Raw genomic sequence first — 14,748 nt, forward strand, 5'->3', positions numbered from 1 at the left:
AAAATGGGATAGAGTGAGCTTTATTCAACTCAAGTGTATACTGCAGCTGGCAAAAAAAGCCAACACAGTTCTAGGCTGCATTAGAATCAAGATCATGTCAAGCGTTAATGCTACTTTATAATGCCTTGATAAGAACATACTTGGAAGATTGCATCCAGTTTTGGTTGCCACAATATGAAAAGATGTTGGAAAAGAGTGCCGAGAAGGACAATGCAATGATTAGGGAGCTGGAGGCTAAAACAGATGAAGAACAGAAGCAGGAATTGGGTATGTCTGATCAAGAAGAGATTCAACCTATAACTAAAATGAAATTTCCTGACAGAATAATTAACCAGTGAAACAGCTTGCTTTCAGAAGTTCTGAGTACTCCACCACTGGAGGATTTTAAGATATTGGATAGCCTTTTTGACAGGATATTGTAAGGTCTCCTGCTTGAGCACGGGCTTGGACTAGAAGATCTCCAAGGTCCCTTCCAACTCTGTTATTGTTTTTGTCCTGAGGAATGCATACCCCATTTTTCCAGGAAAAGATTCATCCCCAAGCCAGTTCCTGACAAAATCTGCATCCTGTAATATGTTTAACCAGGCCATTTAAAATCTAGGAACTTATAAAACTCAAGGTTAATATTTGTTTACTTTTCAACACGCTGGACAAATCTTGGGTTGGTTTACAGTAAAACAATTGGGTTGGTTTACGGTTCCAAATACCAAATAATACACCAAATCAAAGCAACAGGTTAAATCACCAAGCAAGCTAAGAATGCAGACCAGGATAGAATGTTTAATGATTCCTTCCTTGCTTCAATGCATTTCTCAGATTTAAGATAGGATAAATGTCATCCTTTCACCACATGATTCTACGTAACAAGATTTCAAATCTCACTCCCTAAAACAGGAAAGGATAATTTGAGAACAGCTGGAAAGAGGCAATCCAATGACTCAACTTTGGTTGAGAGACTTCAGAAAGAAGTATCTGCCACGCTTGAGGTCCTCCTCAAACCCAGGGTTGACCCAAACAGACTTGATTGCATCATCTCCATGCCCCGTCAGCTCAGAGGATGGATTCTCTTAACATCCACATTGTTCGTTCAAACCCGAAGCGGGTTAAAACTCAGTTCCGTTTAGGGCCAGCTTTCTTGAGATCTTCAGGAAGGATGCGTCCTTTCTTCCGAGCTTTAGCCTTCTTCTTCTCGATCTTGGCCAGCTTCTTCTCCTGGATGTTCTTGCGACGTTTCTCTTGCCGCTGCTGCATTCTCTCTACCACCTGTTCCGTCCGCTTTTCCCACTTCCTCTGACGCTGGGCCTTACGTTTCTCTTTGCGTTTCAGGGCGGCCTTCAGCTTCTCTTCGTCATCGCGGATCTTCACGCCTTCGGCCTTGTAAAGGACATTGGTCCATTGCATCTTTGCCTCCAACTCCTTAGCCTTCTCCTCGTCTTTGGCCTTCAACTCTTCCAACTGGGTTTTCCGAGATTCCAGCCGGTTTAAGAGTTGCTTATAATTCTTGCCGGTCAGTGGTGTTATGTTGCCTTTGATGGATTTTCTTTTAACCTCCTTTTTCTTCAGTTTGTTCAGCTCCTCTTCTGCATGGATCTCCACTTTGTTAAACAAGATGTCAGGTTTGCTCTCCGCCTGCTGGGGCTCCGAAGCCACGGCGGGTGACGCCTCTTCTGCGGTTTCCTTCTCTAATTTCTCCTTCATTTTGATCTCCTTCCTCCGGCGTTTCTTTCTCTCTCGTTCGTATTTCCTTCGCTGGCGCTTCTCCAGCACGGTGGGTGAGAGAGTTTTGGCGCTAGCCTGCAAGGAATAGGAAACAATCCAAAATGTCATTTTGACCTGCTCGAAATGGACAACCTCGTTCCTAGTGGGCAACTTCGCTCCTAGCACAATCTCCAGAATTTCCACACAAATTAGACCCTTTTAAAAAACTTCCTATGAGGGTGTGAAAAGATAGGAAATCATTATAGTCCCAGACAAGTTATTTACTGTATAATTTAGACTATAAGACGCACCCGAGTATAAGATGCAGCGTGATTTCCAAGAGGTAAGAAAGCAAAAAACGTTTTTGTCCTCCCCAGCCCCTAGGAGCACTCTGCAGGCTTCAGCAAGGCTGGGGGAAGACACAAAAACACCTCACTTTTTGCCAATTTTCACCAAAACAGGGGCATTTTCCCCCTCCCCCAGCCCTGTTGAAGCCTGCACAGCAGTGGTGAGTTGCAGGAAGTACACCCTGGTACAAGCGTACCGGTGCCTGCCCGGAGCACCAGATACCATTCCAGTACGGTGCTTCGGAGGGCCCACCCGTCATCCTTACCTGTTTTTAAACTCTGCAGTGCTTCCGTGCACGCCGCATACAGCACCTCTGCGACGCTCCACTGAAGCGGAGCGGAATCCGGAACCTACCACTGCTGCAATGCTTCTAGGAGATGGGGGAAGGCAAAAATGCCTTTTTGCAAAAAAATGACCTGTTTTTTGCCCATTTTTCACAAAAATGGGATGGGGGGGCGGGCTTTGGGAGGCCAAAAATGGCTGTATTCAATGTATAAGACGCACCAACATTTTCACGCTCTTTTGGGGGGGGAAGGCGTGTCTTATACTCTGAAAAATACGGTAGGCCTGAAGGCAAAATTCAGAATACTACTCATTTTCCTCTGGACCTGGGAAAGCTAACTTTTAAAACCCATGTCTCCATCCTACCTTCCCAGATATTTCTTCAATTTTGTTGTGTAGCCTCTGCCGCAAGAAATCCATTGCAAAATTTGTGTCAGGTGCCTTTTTATTCCCTGGGTGGATTTAGGGGGGAAAAAAAAAGATTAAAAATTATAGCCCATCCGTGCAATACATCACAAGCCTTTCTTATTTTCCTCACGACAACCCTGTGAGGTGGGTTGGGCTGGGAAAGAGAGGGACTGGCTCAAAGTCACCTAGCTGGCTTTCATGCCTAAGGCAGCACTAGAACTCTCTGTTTTCTGGTGATTGGCCCAAAGTCACCCAGTCAGGTTTGGTGCCTCAAGTGGCGTGACCCGACAAAAGCGCGCCGACAAAACCGCGTTGCTAAAACTGCGGCGTCATCAATGCGCCGACAACAGCACGTCGACAGAAGGGCGCTTTACAACAGCGCATCGACAGAAAGCCGATTTAAGTTAAGGTAAGGGTTAGGTTTAGGGTTAGGTTTATGGTTAGCGTTACATTTAGGCTTAGGTTTAGTTTTACAGTGCACTTCTGTTGCCGCGCTGTTGTCGGCGTGATTCAGCGCTCATTCGTCGGAGCGCTTTAGAACTCGCAGTTTTGTCACTGCGGTTTAGTCGGGTGCGGTTTTGTTGTTCGCCCTTTTGCCGGTGAACCTCAAGTGGGACTAGAACTCATCGTTTCCTGGTAACTGAGCCAAAGTCATCCAGCTTGGTTTTGGGCTAAAAGAGGACCAGAACTCACCATCTCCTAGTGATTGGCACAGCCGGTTTTCATGTCTCAGGCAGGTCTAGAACTCACAGTCTCCCGGTGATTGACCCAAAAATCTAGCCAGCTTTCACGTCTAAGATGGGACTAGAACTCTGTCTCCTGGTGATTGGGCCTAAGTCACCTAGCCAGCTTTTATGCCTAAGGCAAGACTAGATTTCCCATTCTCCTGGTTTCTAGGCCAGCATGTCCACCATTAGACCAGTCTGGCTCATTTCCCCTTTCTATCACATTTTTACCTGTACCGCCAGGTGTTACCAACGTTTCTTTCCCATTTCTTTCCTCTGCACTGGCACCAGGTGCGATTGCAGTAACTGGCCCCATCTTCTTCGCATCGTAGCTTGCTGGTTTGGCTGGTCCTTGGCTGAATTTGCCCCTAGAAGCCCCCACTGTATTCTTCTTTTTCTGATTTTTTTCTTTCTTCCTCTCCTTCTTCTTCTTCCCGGGCTGAGTGCTCTCGTCCCTCAGCTTGCTTCCAGGCCCTCCTTTGAAAACAAAGCAATGGATTTATTATTTATTCACCTTAATTAATGGAATGATCGGACAGGGGGGAAAAAAAACCCTCTAGTGACTTTGCATAAAAAGCTGCAATTTGAGCTTTCAAAGAGTTTTAATCTCTGAAGGAAATCAGGGTTGCCGATGCTCAGCTTGTCGATCAGAAAGGTCGGCAGTTCGGTGGTTCGAATCCCTAGCGCCGCGTAGCGGAGGGAGTTCGCGTGACTTGTCCCAGCTTCTGCCAACCTAGCAGTTCGAAAGCAGGTAAAAAATGCAAGTAGAAAAATAGGAACCACCTTTGGCGGGAAGGGAACAGCGTTCCGTGCACCTTCGGCGTTGAGTCATGCTGGCCACATGACCCTGGAGACATCTTTGGACAGCACTGGCTCTTCGGCTTTGAAACGGAGATGAGCACAGCCCCCTAGAGTTGGAAACGACTAGCACATATGTGCGAGGAGAACCTGTACCTTTACTTTAAACCCCTACTGCTCTGCTCAACCCTAAAAACATCTTTACTCTTCTATCGGAATCTTCCTTCGAACCCCCAGAGTCACTCAATAAAAAGACGGGAGGAATATCAATTTAATCCATCAATAATGAAATTAAAAACTAAAATTAAATTAGTGGGGAAAACTCAAAAGGTGACTCTTCCACGTTCCAGTATAAAGCAAGGAGGCCAACTGGTGTATCAGAAATCATACCAAACTTCCTTTTCAGCGGTTCACGGAGTTCCTGGGCGCAAATTTTCTTCGCCAGAGTCTGCAAGTAAAAGTCTGCGGCAGCTAAGTTGGCCATTTTGAAGTGATAACCAACCAAGATCAAACCAGATCTTCTCCAGAAGAAAAGGGCCTCTGAAATGATGAGGGTTTCATGTGACCGTTCAGCCCGTCATCTGTTTGGCCCCCGAGATGAAATCCTGTCCAAAGAAACAACACCGATGAACAATGGGCAAAAAAGTTTTATTGTGAAGCCATGAAGCTGGCCTTCATGTTTTTTAAAATGCAGAGGGAAGATACAGCCGATAAATATTTTAAAGACTTAAATGTCAAGTTAGATTAACATTAATATCTATCATTAGATGTTTCATCTTGTTGTTTTTATCATCTATGCTGCCTAGAATCAGTTGATGGAAAGTAAGTAAAAGAAAGAGGAAGGAAGGAGGAAAGAAAGGAGGGAGGAAGGAGGGAGGAAGGAGGGAGGGAGGGAGGGGAGGAAAGAAAGGAGGAAGGGAAGGAGGAAGGAGGAAAGGAAGGAGAGAAGTTAGGAAGGAGGAAAGAAAGAAGGGAGAAAGGGAAGGGAGGAGGAAAGAAAGGAGGAAGCAGGAAAGGAGGGAAGGAAAGAGGGAAGGGAGGAAGGAGGAAAGAAAGAAGGAAGGAGGGAGGGATGGAGCGAGGAAAGGAAGGAAGGAAAGGAAGGAGGAAGGAAGGAAGAAGGAAGGAGGGAAGGAGGAAGGGGAGAGGGAAGGAAGGAGGAAGGAAGGAAGGAGGAAAGAAAGGAGGAAGGAGAGAGGAAAGGAAGGAGGGAAGGTAGGAAGGAGGAAAGAAAGGAGGAGGAAGGGATGGAGAGGAAAGAAAGGAAGGAAAGAAAGGAGGAAGGAGAGGGAGGGAAGGAGGGCAAGGTTAATAGATTAGTTAGTAAGCCAAACCCCATTTCCGGAGCAGGGAGGCTTCGGGGGCCGGGGAGAGAAATCCATCACCTGGTGGGGGTGTATCTGGAGCGGGCTGAGGCTCGAGGGCGCAAAAGAGGCGCACAAGGGAAGCCCCGTGCGCAAAGCAGGGCGCACTCCAGCGGCTTTTGCCCCCACGTGGCTGGAAAGGTAGGCTTTGCCAATCGATCCATTCGATCCTCTTTTGCAAACCAGCTCGGGGCTCGATTCCTGCAGCCTGGGAAGGGTATGGGATGGCGGAAGGGGTGGGGCCAAGCAGGGGAGGGGCGGAGCAAAAGGAAAAGCAGGGGAGGGGCGAAGAGGGGGGGGAGCTTTTGCACACGTGGTTTTGCTGCTGGCTGGTGCGCCGAAGCAGCGCTGGTCCGCATCTCGGGCGCGCGCTTCCCCCCGGATCGCGATTGAGCGGCTTTCTTTGCAATCCAGAGGATCGAGCTAAGCAGAGTCCTGACCTGAACCATTTCCCCATCCTGCTTGGTCGTGATGTTGGAACGTTTTAACTTAAACAGCCCAGTCCTGCCCCAAAGACAAATTCCTTGTGTGTCCAATCACACTTGGCCAATAAACTATTCTAGTATTCTACTCTACTCCATTTCATTTTTCTATTCTATTCCTTATTCTACGCTATTCATTATTCTATTCCTTATTGTACTCTACTCCATTCCATTTTTCTATTGTATTCCTATTCTATTCTACTCCATTCCATTTTTCTATTCTACTCCATTCAATTATTCTATTCATACCATTATTCTATTCTATTTTATTCCTTACTCTATTCTACTCCTTTCCATTTTTCTATTCTATTCCTATTCTATTCCATTCCATTTTCTATTCTATTCCTTACTCTATTCTACTCCATTCCATTTTTCTATTCCTATTCTATTCTACTCCATTCCATTTTTCTATTCTATTCTATTCCTTACTCTATTCTACTCTATTCCATTTTCTATTCTATTCCATTCCTTACTCTATTCTACTCCATTCCATTTTTCTATTCTATTCCTATTCTACTCCAATCCATTTTTCTATTCTATTCCTTACTCTATTCTACTCCATTCCATTTTCTATTCTATTCTATACTCTATTCTACTCCATTCCATTTTTCTATTCTATTCCTTACTCTATTCTACTCCATTCCATTTTTCTATTCTATTCTATTCCTTACTCTATTCTACTCCATTCCATTTTTCTATTCTATTCCTATTCTATTCTATTCCTATCCTATTCTACTCCATTCCATTTTTCTATTCTATTCCTTACTCTATTCTACTCCATTCCATTTTTCTATTCTATTCCTATTCTATTCCATTTTCTATTCTATTCTATTCCTTACTCTATTCTACTCCATTCCATTTTTCTATTCTATTCCTATTCTATTCTACTCCATTCCATTTTTCTATTCTATTCTATTCCTTACTCTATTCTACTCCATTCCATTTTTCTATTCTATTCCTATTCTATTATACTCCATTTTTCCATTCCATTCTATTCCTTATTCTATTCTTTATTCTATTCTAATCCTTACTCTATTCTACTCTATTCTATTTTTCTATTCTATTCTTTATTCTATTCTTTATTCTATTCTACTCTACTTCATTTTTCTATTCTATTCTAATTCTATTCCTTATTCTATTCTATTCTATTTTATTCTACTCTACTCCATTCCAGTTTTCTATTCTTTTCCATTCTATTCTATTCTAAGAAGAGACTGGCCAGCCCTTTGTCTGAAGCGGTCTAGGGTTGGACTAGAAGACCTCCAAGGTCTCTTTCCAACGCCGTTATTCTGCTAAATAACCCGTGTGGATGCCCAGAGCTGAATTTCCATGCTGCCACAGTGGTTGAAAGCGAATTAATAAAATCATCAAGAAAAAGAAGTGGCAAAGAGCCGTAGAGGCTCATTCCATAATTTAAAATTATGAATTCCGTGGTCCAAGAGGTCCGAAAGGTTGGTGACCCCTGGACTAGGACACTAGAACATAAACTAATCCACACAAATAAACTAAATTTTTTCACAGTTCGGTTTTATAGCAGTCTTTCAAAAGAGACTCTTCTGGTTCACATCTTTTCTCTTAGAAAGAATCGTCCACGCCTTGGGCACTACCAAACTCAGCTACCTTTATTTCAACAGTATTTTTAAAAAAACATAGTAAATTTTTCCATGAACAGAAGAAAAAAACCTGATTGGTGTCTTCGCATTTTCAACACTGTTAAAGGTTACCTGATTTTTAAAATCACATGTCTAGTGGAAAAGGTGTAGGTCTCTTAAAACTCGCTTTCCAGTACCTTAAACCCTGTTGGCTGGGTATTTTAGAGTTTGTCACAATATTTGGAGGTCCTGACATTTTCTCCTTCTCAAAGTCAGGGAAAAATAGATCTCACAACACAGGTCATTTTTTTTTTCTAGTCTGAGCATCTTAAAAACATCTCTGGGTTATGATGTGAAATATGTCAGGGTAATAATGATTTAATACTAACAAGCTGTTATAAGGCTGTAAACCGAGATGAGGATGAGGATGAACCAGCAGGGTTACTGCCACTTTAAGAAGCTGTATATATAAAGGAGGCCATGTGAGAATGTGTCTCTTCGTCTTCTATCTCCATTGTGGTTCTCCTTGTAGAAGACTGATTGCTTGCCTGGTATTTGCCTAACATGTGTATGTAGGTATATATAAGTCTTGTATATAAACCACTGTTTGAAAGACAAAACCTGTGTACTGTATTTTGCTCCCGAGTTGCCTCTAAATAGTAGTCACGCTGTGCGCAAAGAAAAAAAAAAGCTTTCCAGAATATCAAAACCGCGTTGCAAACACAAGAGCAACAAGGAGACAGCTTCTACAGATAGTCCTCGACTTACGACGGGAGCCCAAAATTTGTTAAAGGAGACAGTAGCGAAGTGAGTTGTGCTCCATTTTACGATCTTTCTGCGCCACTGTTGTGAATCGCTGTAGTCGCTAAATTATCCCGGTTATTAAGTGAATAGCTTCCCTATTGACGTCGCTCATCAGAAGGTTGCAAAAGGGGAATCACATGAGCTTGGGATGCTACGACCGTTGTAAATAGGAACCAGATGCCAAGTGTCCAAATTCTGATCGTGCGACCACAGGGAGGCTGCAATGATCGTCCACGTGAAAAACGTTGTTTTTTTTCCAGTGCCGTTCAAGAATGAAAACTCCAAGTATAAGCCCCTCGGCTTACGGATTGAATCCGATATTTCGGTTGCTGAAGTTTATTGTTGAAATGCCGCCCCTGCCCGGAGCGGGGAGCGATCCCTTTTTAGGAGTGCTCGGGGGCGCCCACCCCATGCCCGTTGATGTGAGGGTGTGAAGGCACCGAGGCCTGCGGGGCGGGAAGATTCTGCTCCATCGCGCTGGCGGCAGCAGCCAGGGAAGTGATGAGGCTTTCCAGAGGCGAGCCCGCCGATTCCTCTCTCCCGTAGGCTTCGGAAAGAGAGAGATTGCTGGCATCGCAGACGCCGTAGCTTGGCGGAACGAGATGCCCGTGAAGGCAGCGGGGAAAGAGACGAGAGAGAGAGGGAGAGAGAGGAAAAAGGGGGAAAGAAGAAAGCGAGAGAGAAAGAGAGAAGCAAATGCGTTACGAAAACAGCCATATCTTTCAGAAGGCAGTAGCAACAATTTGCAGGCTCCCTCTTCAGAATCAGATTTATATATATATAAATATATATATATGTATTATGTCACAACCCCTGTTATGCCCAAATATGGAGGTAGCATACTGCTTCCTTTCTCTGTCTATCGGCTCACCCCAGGAGACCATCCAGACAGAAAGCCATTATTTTTAATGTTGTCTTTTTGTTACATTTGTGCTGATACTTATTTATATATATATATTCAGCCCCAGGCAGTCCTGGGTTTACGACAATTCACTCTTGCTAAGTAAGACAGGTTGTTAAGTGAACGGTGCCTCACTTGATGACCTTCCTTGCCACCGCCGTTAAGGGGATCACTGCAGCTGTTCCATTAGTAACGTGGATTGTTCAGCAAATTGGGCTTCCCCCCCTTGAGTTGGCTGGACAGAAGGTCACACCAGCTGGGGAGATTTTAAAGGGAAAAAAGCAGTGCTTTTCTATCTAGGAGCCTTTGGTTACTCTTTCCTCTTTTTAGAGGTGGCCCTCGACTTACAACAGTTCATTTAGCGACCGACGTTACAACGGCACTGGAAAAAGCGACTTCCGAACCGCTTTTAACACTTACAAATTTCAAAATTCAGACGGTGACAGAAGCAACTCATGTTGAACCCTGACTCATGTTTTTGCGACCTTCTGACAAGCAAAGCCAATTGGGGGGGGGAGCCTGATTCACTTAACAACCATTTGACTAACTTAACAACGGCAGTGATTCACTTCACAGCCAGGCCAACAAAGGTGGTTAAATGGGACAAAGCTCCCTTAACAACAGGAAGGTTGGGCTCGATTTGGTCGTAGGCCAAGGACTACCTGTATTTTGTAGGGGATAAATCTCACAACTCCTGCCCCTCCAGGAGCCTTGCTCGAAAGCCAACAGAAATTGCAAAAGATGGCAGATACAGTAAATTGCCAAAAAGAGAAGGCACAAGCTAAGCATAAGAAACAGAAGGAAGAGTAAGGGGATCATCAGACAAGCCGTTAAATATATATAATACATAATCAAGAAATAAAATAAAAACTAGCCCAAAGTTGACATTTTTTTATCCTACCAGAGTTTTATTTATAATAAAGCTGCAGCAATCATTAGGAGATTGGCATATATTATTAAAGATATACGATTAAAAAAAAAAAAAAACTAAGAACATCATCGAACTCTTAAATTAAGATCCCGGCAATTGCAGACCAAGGTTGGGGCAAAAAAACTCCCACCACTACCACATTTAAATCCCAAACTAGCAAGATTGTCTTGGGGCATTTCCCTTCTTAAAAGTTGCACGGAATTGCAAGCAAGGAAATAGGAGTGGCTTGACGGTTTTGAGGATGGACAGAACCAGCCCCGGAAATATTTAATATTAAGCACGGGTTTAAAAAAACAAAACAAAACAAGAGTTTTAAAAAGTTTCAGAATGCAACCCCTGGTCTCCAAAAAGAGGCCACAGTCTGGTTACCCCGAGATTTCTCCGTGGATTTATTTGTACCTGGAAGAGTAATACTCCTCTTCCAGTTCGTAGAGGTCGATGGAGATTTCGTCCCGCAGGGCGATGAGTTTCTTGTCGCATTCCTCCTGCAGAGCCCGCAATTGCTGATTGCGCTGGTTGATGGCTTCGTTGACCGAAGGAAAGTCATTAAGGATTAAGAACTGCTTCAGATCGGACACCAGCTTCATTAAGGACTCGCCAGCTCGGACCTGACGGGGAAAATCCATATACAATGGTTACCTGGGCAGTCAAATGCTTTGAAATTCAGCGGATTTGACACGGAAATTTTATCTCGGGAATAGAATAGAAATTAGAATAGAATAACACAGTTGGAAGGGACCTTGGAGGTCTTCTAGTCCAATCCCCCTGCCTAGGTAGGAAACCCTACACCACTTCAGACAAACGGCTATCCAACATCTTCTTAAAGACTTCTAGTGTTGGAGTATTTACAACTTCTGGAGGCAAGTTGTTCCACTGATTAATTGTTCTCACTGTCAGGAAATTTCTCCTTAGTTTTAAGTTGCTTCTCTCCTTTATTAGTTTCCACCCATTGCTTCTTGTCCTTCCCTCAGGTGCTTTGGAGAATAGCTTGACTCCCTCTTCTTTGTGGCAGCCCCTGAGGTATTGGAAGACTTCTATCATGTCACCCCTAGTCCTTCTTTTCATTCAACTAGACATACCCAGTTCCTGCAAACGTTCTTCCTATGTTTTAGTCTCCAATCCCCTAATCCTCTTGGTTGCTCTTCTCTGCACTCTTTCTAGAGTCTCCACATCTTTTCTACATCGTGGCGACCAAAACTGGATGCCGTATTCCAAGTGTGGCCTTATAAACTGGGATTAACCCTTCACCTAATCTTGATTCATCATTTGCTTCTTTCGATGCACAAACTAGAGTAGAGATGCCAAACCTTTTCGGTATGGTGCTGAAAAGGGAGTGCGCGCACACTCTTCGGGAACGCGCCTCATAAGAGAAGCTGCCAAGCGGGCATGAGCACGCCGGGAATTGAACTTCCGGTTTCCGGCAAGGGCATGCGCTCTGACCAAGCTTGTCTTCTGGTCACTGACGTGAACGCATGCACAGTAATAACCTGGCCAGAGCATATGAGCACAACAGAAACTGGAACACTAGCTCTTCCAGCTTCCGGCACTGCCGTATGTGCAAATAACCAGCTGATCGTCACATGGGTGAGAGCCAACATGGCTCCGTGCGCCATTCGGGCACGCATGCCATAGATTAGCTAGGCGTTGCCAGTGTCAGCTGCCTTGTGCCTCACTACATTATTCCTTACGGGACAAATTTGGTCTTCATCATTTTCGTTATAGCAATAGCAATAGCAACAGCAGTTAGACCTATATACCGCTTCATAGGGCTTTCAGCCCTCTCTAAGCGGTTTACAGAGTCAGCATATTGCCCCCAACAACAATCCGGGTCCTCATTTCACCCACCTCAGAAGGATGGAAGGCTGAGTCAACCCTGAGCCGGTGAGATTTGAACAGCCGAACTGCTGAACTAGTAGTCAGCTGAAGTAGCCTGCAGTACAGCACTCTAACCACTGCGCCACCTCGGATGGTAGATGATAGAGGAAAAGAGGATAGATATAGACAGATAGCTACAGATAGATGATAGAGATGATAGGTGATTAGATAGATAATAGGATAGATAGAGATAGATAATAGGATGGGTAGGTAGGTAGGTAGATAGATAGATAGATGATAGATAGATAGATAGATAGATAGATAGATAGATAGATAGATAGATAGATAGATCTGCGCCACCTTGGCATCACACCTCCAAGAATCAATTCATGATGAGTAACAAGGTACCGCTGTGTTTGAAAACATGGCCAAATTTTATCCAAGTTATTAGCAATTTTGGTCATGGATGAATTTCTTTCCCGCCCATCTGGTGGGACAGGATTAAAACCTAGACTGATCCTCATGCCAAAATTTTTCAACAATTGGTTTAGTTAAATTGATTTCTTAAATGTATACGCATCAAGTTAAATTAATTAAAGGCAGGTTTTGCAACTCAGCTCCGAGCAGAATCCTCTGCAGAATATCTCAGCTCTAATCCACTCACAATATTTGCCGCTCGGACGTGCATCTCGTAGTTATCCTGTTCGCCTTGGGTAGCGCGAGACACTTGGGTTTCTTCTTCGATCTGGAAAAGGAAGTAGGTACAAAAACTCCAACCAACTGTGTGTTATTTGAAAAGCTGTCAAGCATTTTTTCCCTCTGCCCTAATAAAAAACGGGTCCTCTCTTTCTTTGCACTGTGTAATTGCACAGAGAATAGAATTGCACTTCGCTTACTAGAATAATCCTGTTCTGGCCGAGGCTTCCCGAGAGCATGAAAAAACTCCTTGTTGTCCCGACAAAAAACCCTTTTATTAATTTGCTGTGAATTCTGCCCATTCACATTCAGCAAAGTCTTTCAAGGGAGGATTTATAGTCACAGACCTTATCTGGCTTGGAGAGCTGCCAGGCCAATATCTGCAGAACTTGGCAAGGAGTCTCGGAAAGTCATGAACCAATTAAGTGAACTAATTGTCTCCTGCAAACTCCACTCCCCTTTCGCTCCTCTTTTATTTCCTCTGGGAGGGGCCATTCATTGTCCACCTGTGGCCTTACTCCCAAGTTGACCCCTGTTCCTTAGCTGTTCCCTTCATCGGGCAACTCTGCGCACACTGGGAACAGGCTCCAGCTGTTCTTCTGTCCCACTGATGTCCGACTCTGAAGGCAGCTGATAACTGGCTCTGACCCTCTCTCTGCCTTTGACACAGTGCCCTCGTCCGAGCCTTCCCCAGACTCCAGGACTGGCCCAGGTTCCTCCCCAACCTCCTCGCTGTCCGAATCTGCTGCCAGTTCCGCTGGCTGCTGGCAGGCCACAACAATACCTACTTTTGCAGACTTGATTATTTCTGTAAAGTTGTCCATGATGGATTTGACATCATCTTTCAGCCGCTTGTTGTAGGACTGGAGGAGAGTTTCTTTACTTTGGGTTAGGACTCGTTGCTGCGACATGACTTTAGGAGAGAAACGGACCAAGAAACGGCATCGCAAATAACAAATCCAGGGGAAAAATGTATTAAACAAACCCAAATCTATAAACATTTAAAAAAAAATATTGCCCACAAACATTCCATTTCAGCTTTCAGGGTTAAAATTTGTGCCTTGTGTCAATGTTATTCCCGAGCCATACATTGGCCTGCAAGCACATCGATATTAAAAAGAAGTCATAAATAGTCCCCCAAAAAAGGTGATGGTTTTTTTCTGGTATATACATAGGTATGTATAAATATGAAGCCAATAATCAAGATTGAGAAGCCGAACATCACATGTCAGAAAACTATATAAATTCCATCTCTATTTAACTAAACATAGTGGGGAGGCAGATCTGGAAGCAAGTCTGCATTCACACAACAAATGAACCACAAATAATCCCCTCCATTTTAATCTACTGGATCGAGCTATTCCTTGTATCTTTAAAATGTATATTGTTTTATTTGTTTCCTAGTATAATTTGACAAATTCCTTGTGTGTCCAATCACACTTGGTCAATAAAGAATTATATCTATCTATCTATCTATCTATCTATCTATCTATCTATCTATCTATCTATCTATCTATCTATCTATCTATCTATCTATCTATCGGAGGGAGCACTGTAAGAATAAGGCTAATGAGGACTAGAACCTTGCTCCATACATTTAAAAGACCTGAAACAAAGTATTGCAAAAGTGGTTTGAGACAGCAATGCAATTACTTTAAAATTGAAGCTCTTACCTTATCAACATCCACCCTTTTCACTTCCACTCCTTAATCAAGCATTTCTAATCCGAAAAGGGAGTTTTTTCACGATGGCATGAATCCTGAAAGCTGATTGGTTGCTTGGGGAGCGAGACCCTCTTCCTGTTTTATTCAGTTGCGCCGCAAGGGGTTGGACACCCCCCCTCGAGGACTCTCTAGGAGCTCGCGGAAGCCCGGTAGTCGCTTATCGTCTCTATGATGACAAAA

At 43.9% G+C, this 14,748-nt stretch overlaps 2 protein-coding genes across 5 annotated transcripts; both read right to left on the bottom strand.

Annotated features, from left to right (window-relative positions):
* Window positions 1-760: 760 nt before the first annotated feature.
* Window positions 761-5,803, bottom strand: LOC116519684 (surfeit locus protein 6-like). Its single transcript, XM_032233698.1, has 5 exons — window positions 5,645-5,803; window positions 4,650-4,864; window positions 3,693-3,938; window positions 2,695-2,780; window positions 761-1,794 (listed from the first exon to the last, which is right to left on the bottom strand). The coding sequence occupies exons 2-5, from the start codon at window positions 4,741-4,743 to the stop codon at window positions 1,111-1,113; spliced, it is 1,110 nt and encodes a 369-aa protein (XP_032089589.1). The 5' UTR covers window positions 4,744-4,864; window positions 5,645-5,803; the 3' UTR covers window positions 761-1,110.
* A 1,903-nt stretch (window positions 5,804-7,706) lies between these two features.
* LOC116519171 (mediator of RNA polymerase II transcription subunit 22) lies at window positions 7,707-14,677 on the bottom strand. Of its 4 annotated transcripts, none has more exons than XM_032232913.1 (5): window positions 14,518-14,677; window positions 13,633-13,757; window positions 12,813-12,893; window positions 10,733-10,941; window positions 7,707-9,048 (listed from the first exon to the last, which is right to left on the bottom strand). In XM_032232913.1, exons 2-5 carry the CDS (start codon window positions 13,753-13,755, stop codon window positions 8,838-8,840), a joined length of 624 nt encoding a protein of 207 aa, XP_032088804.1. In that variant the 5' UTR covers window positions 13,756-13,757; window positions 14,518-14,677; the 3' UTR covers window positions 7,707-8,837. The 4 variants fall into 4 exon arrangements, with proteins under 4 accessions (XP_032088804.1, XP_032088805.1, XP_032088806.1 ...); XM_032232914.1 differs by having other exon boundaries at window positions 7,707-9,089; XM_032232915.1 differs by lacking the exon at window positions 7,707-9,048 and adding an exon at window positions 9,982-10,183.
* Between the last annotated feature and the right edge of the window lie 71 nt (window positions 14,678-14,748).

This window comes from Thamnophis elegans, chromosome 16 (genome assembly GCF_009769535.1).
Source record: "Thamnophis elegans isolate rThaEle1 chromosome 16, rThaEle1.pri, whole genome shotgun sequence".
NCBI classification, from domain to species: domain Eukaryota; kingdom Metazoa; phylum Chordata; class Lepidosauria; order Squamata; family Colubridae; genus Thamnophis; species Thamnophis elegans.

What these genes read in the sequence shown, in the direction of transcription:
- LOC116519684 (XM_032233698.1), bottom strand. Translation starts at nt 4,743, where the DNA reads ATGGCCAACTTAGCTGCCGCAGACTTTTACTTGCAGACTCTGGCGAAG. An exon ending in ACCGCTGAAAAGGAAGTTTG is followed by an intron (nt 3,939 to 4,649) that starts GTATGATTTCTG and finishes TTGTTTTCAAAG; the next exon opens with GAGGGCCTGGAAGCAAGCTG. An exon ending in TTGAAGAAATATCTGGGAAG is followed by an intron (nt 1,795 to 2,694) that starts GTAGGATGGAGA and finishes TATTCCTTGCAG; the next exon opens with GCTAGCGCCAAAACTCTCTC.
- LOC116519171 (XM_032232913.1), bottom strand. Translation starts at nt 13,755, where the DNA reads ATGTCGCAGCAACGAGTCCTAACCCAAAGTAAAGAAACTCTCCTCCAG. An exon ending in ACGTCCGAGCGGCAAATATT is followed by an intron (nt 10,942 to 12,812) that starts GTGAGTGGATTA and finishes TTTCCCCGTCAG; the next exon opens with GTCCGAGCTGGCGAGTCCTT. An exon ending in GAGGAGTATTACTCTTCCAG is followed by an intron (nt 9,049 to 10,732) that starts GTACAAATAAAT and finishes CTCTTTCCGAAG; the next exon opens with CCTACGGGAGAGAGGAATCG.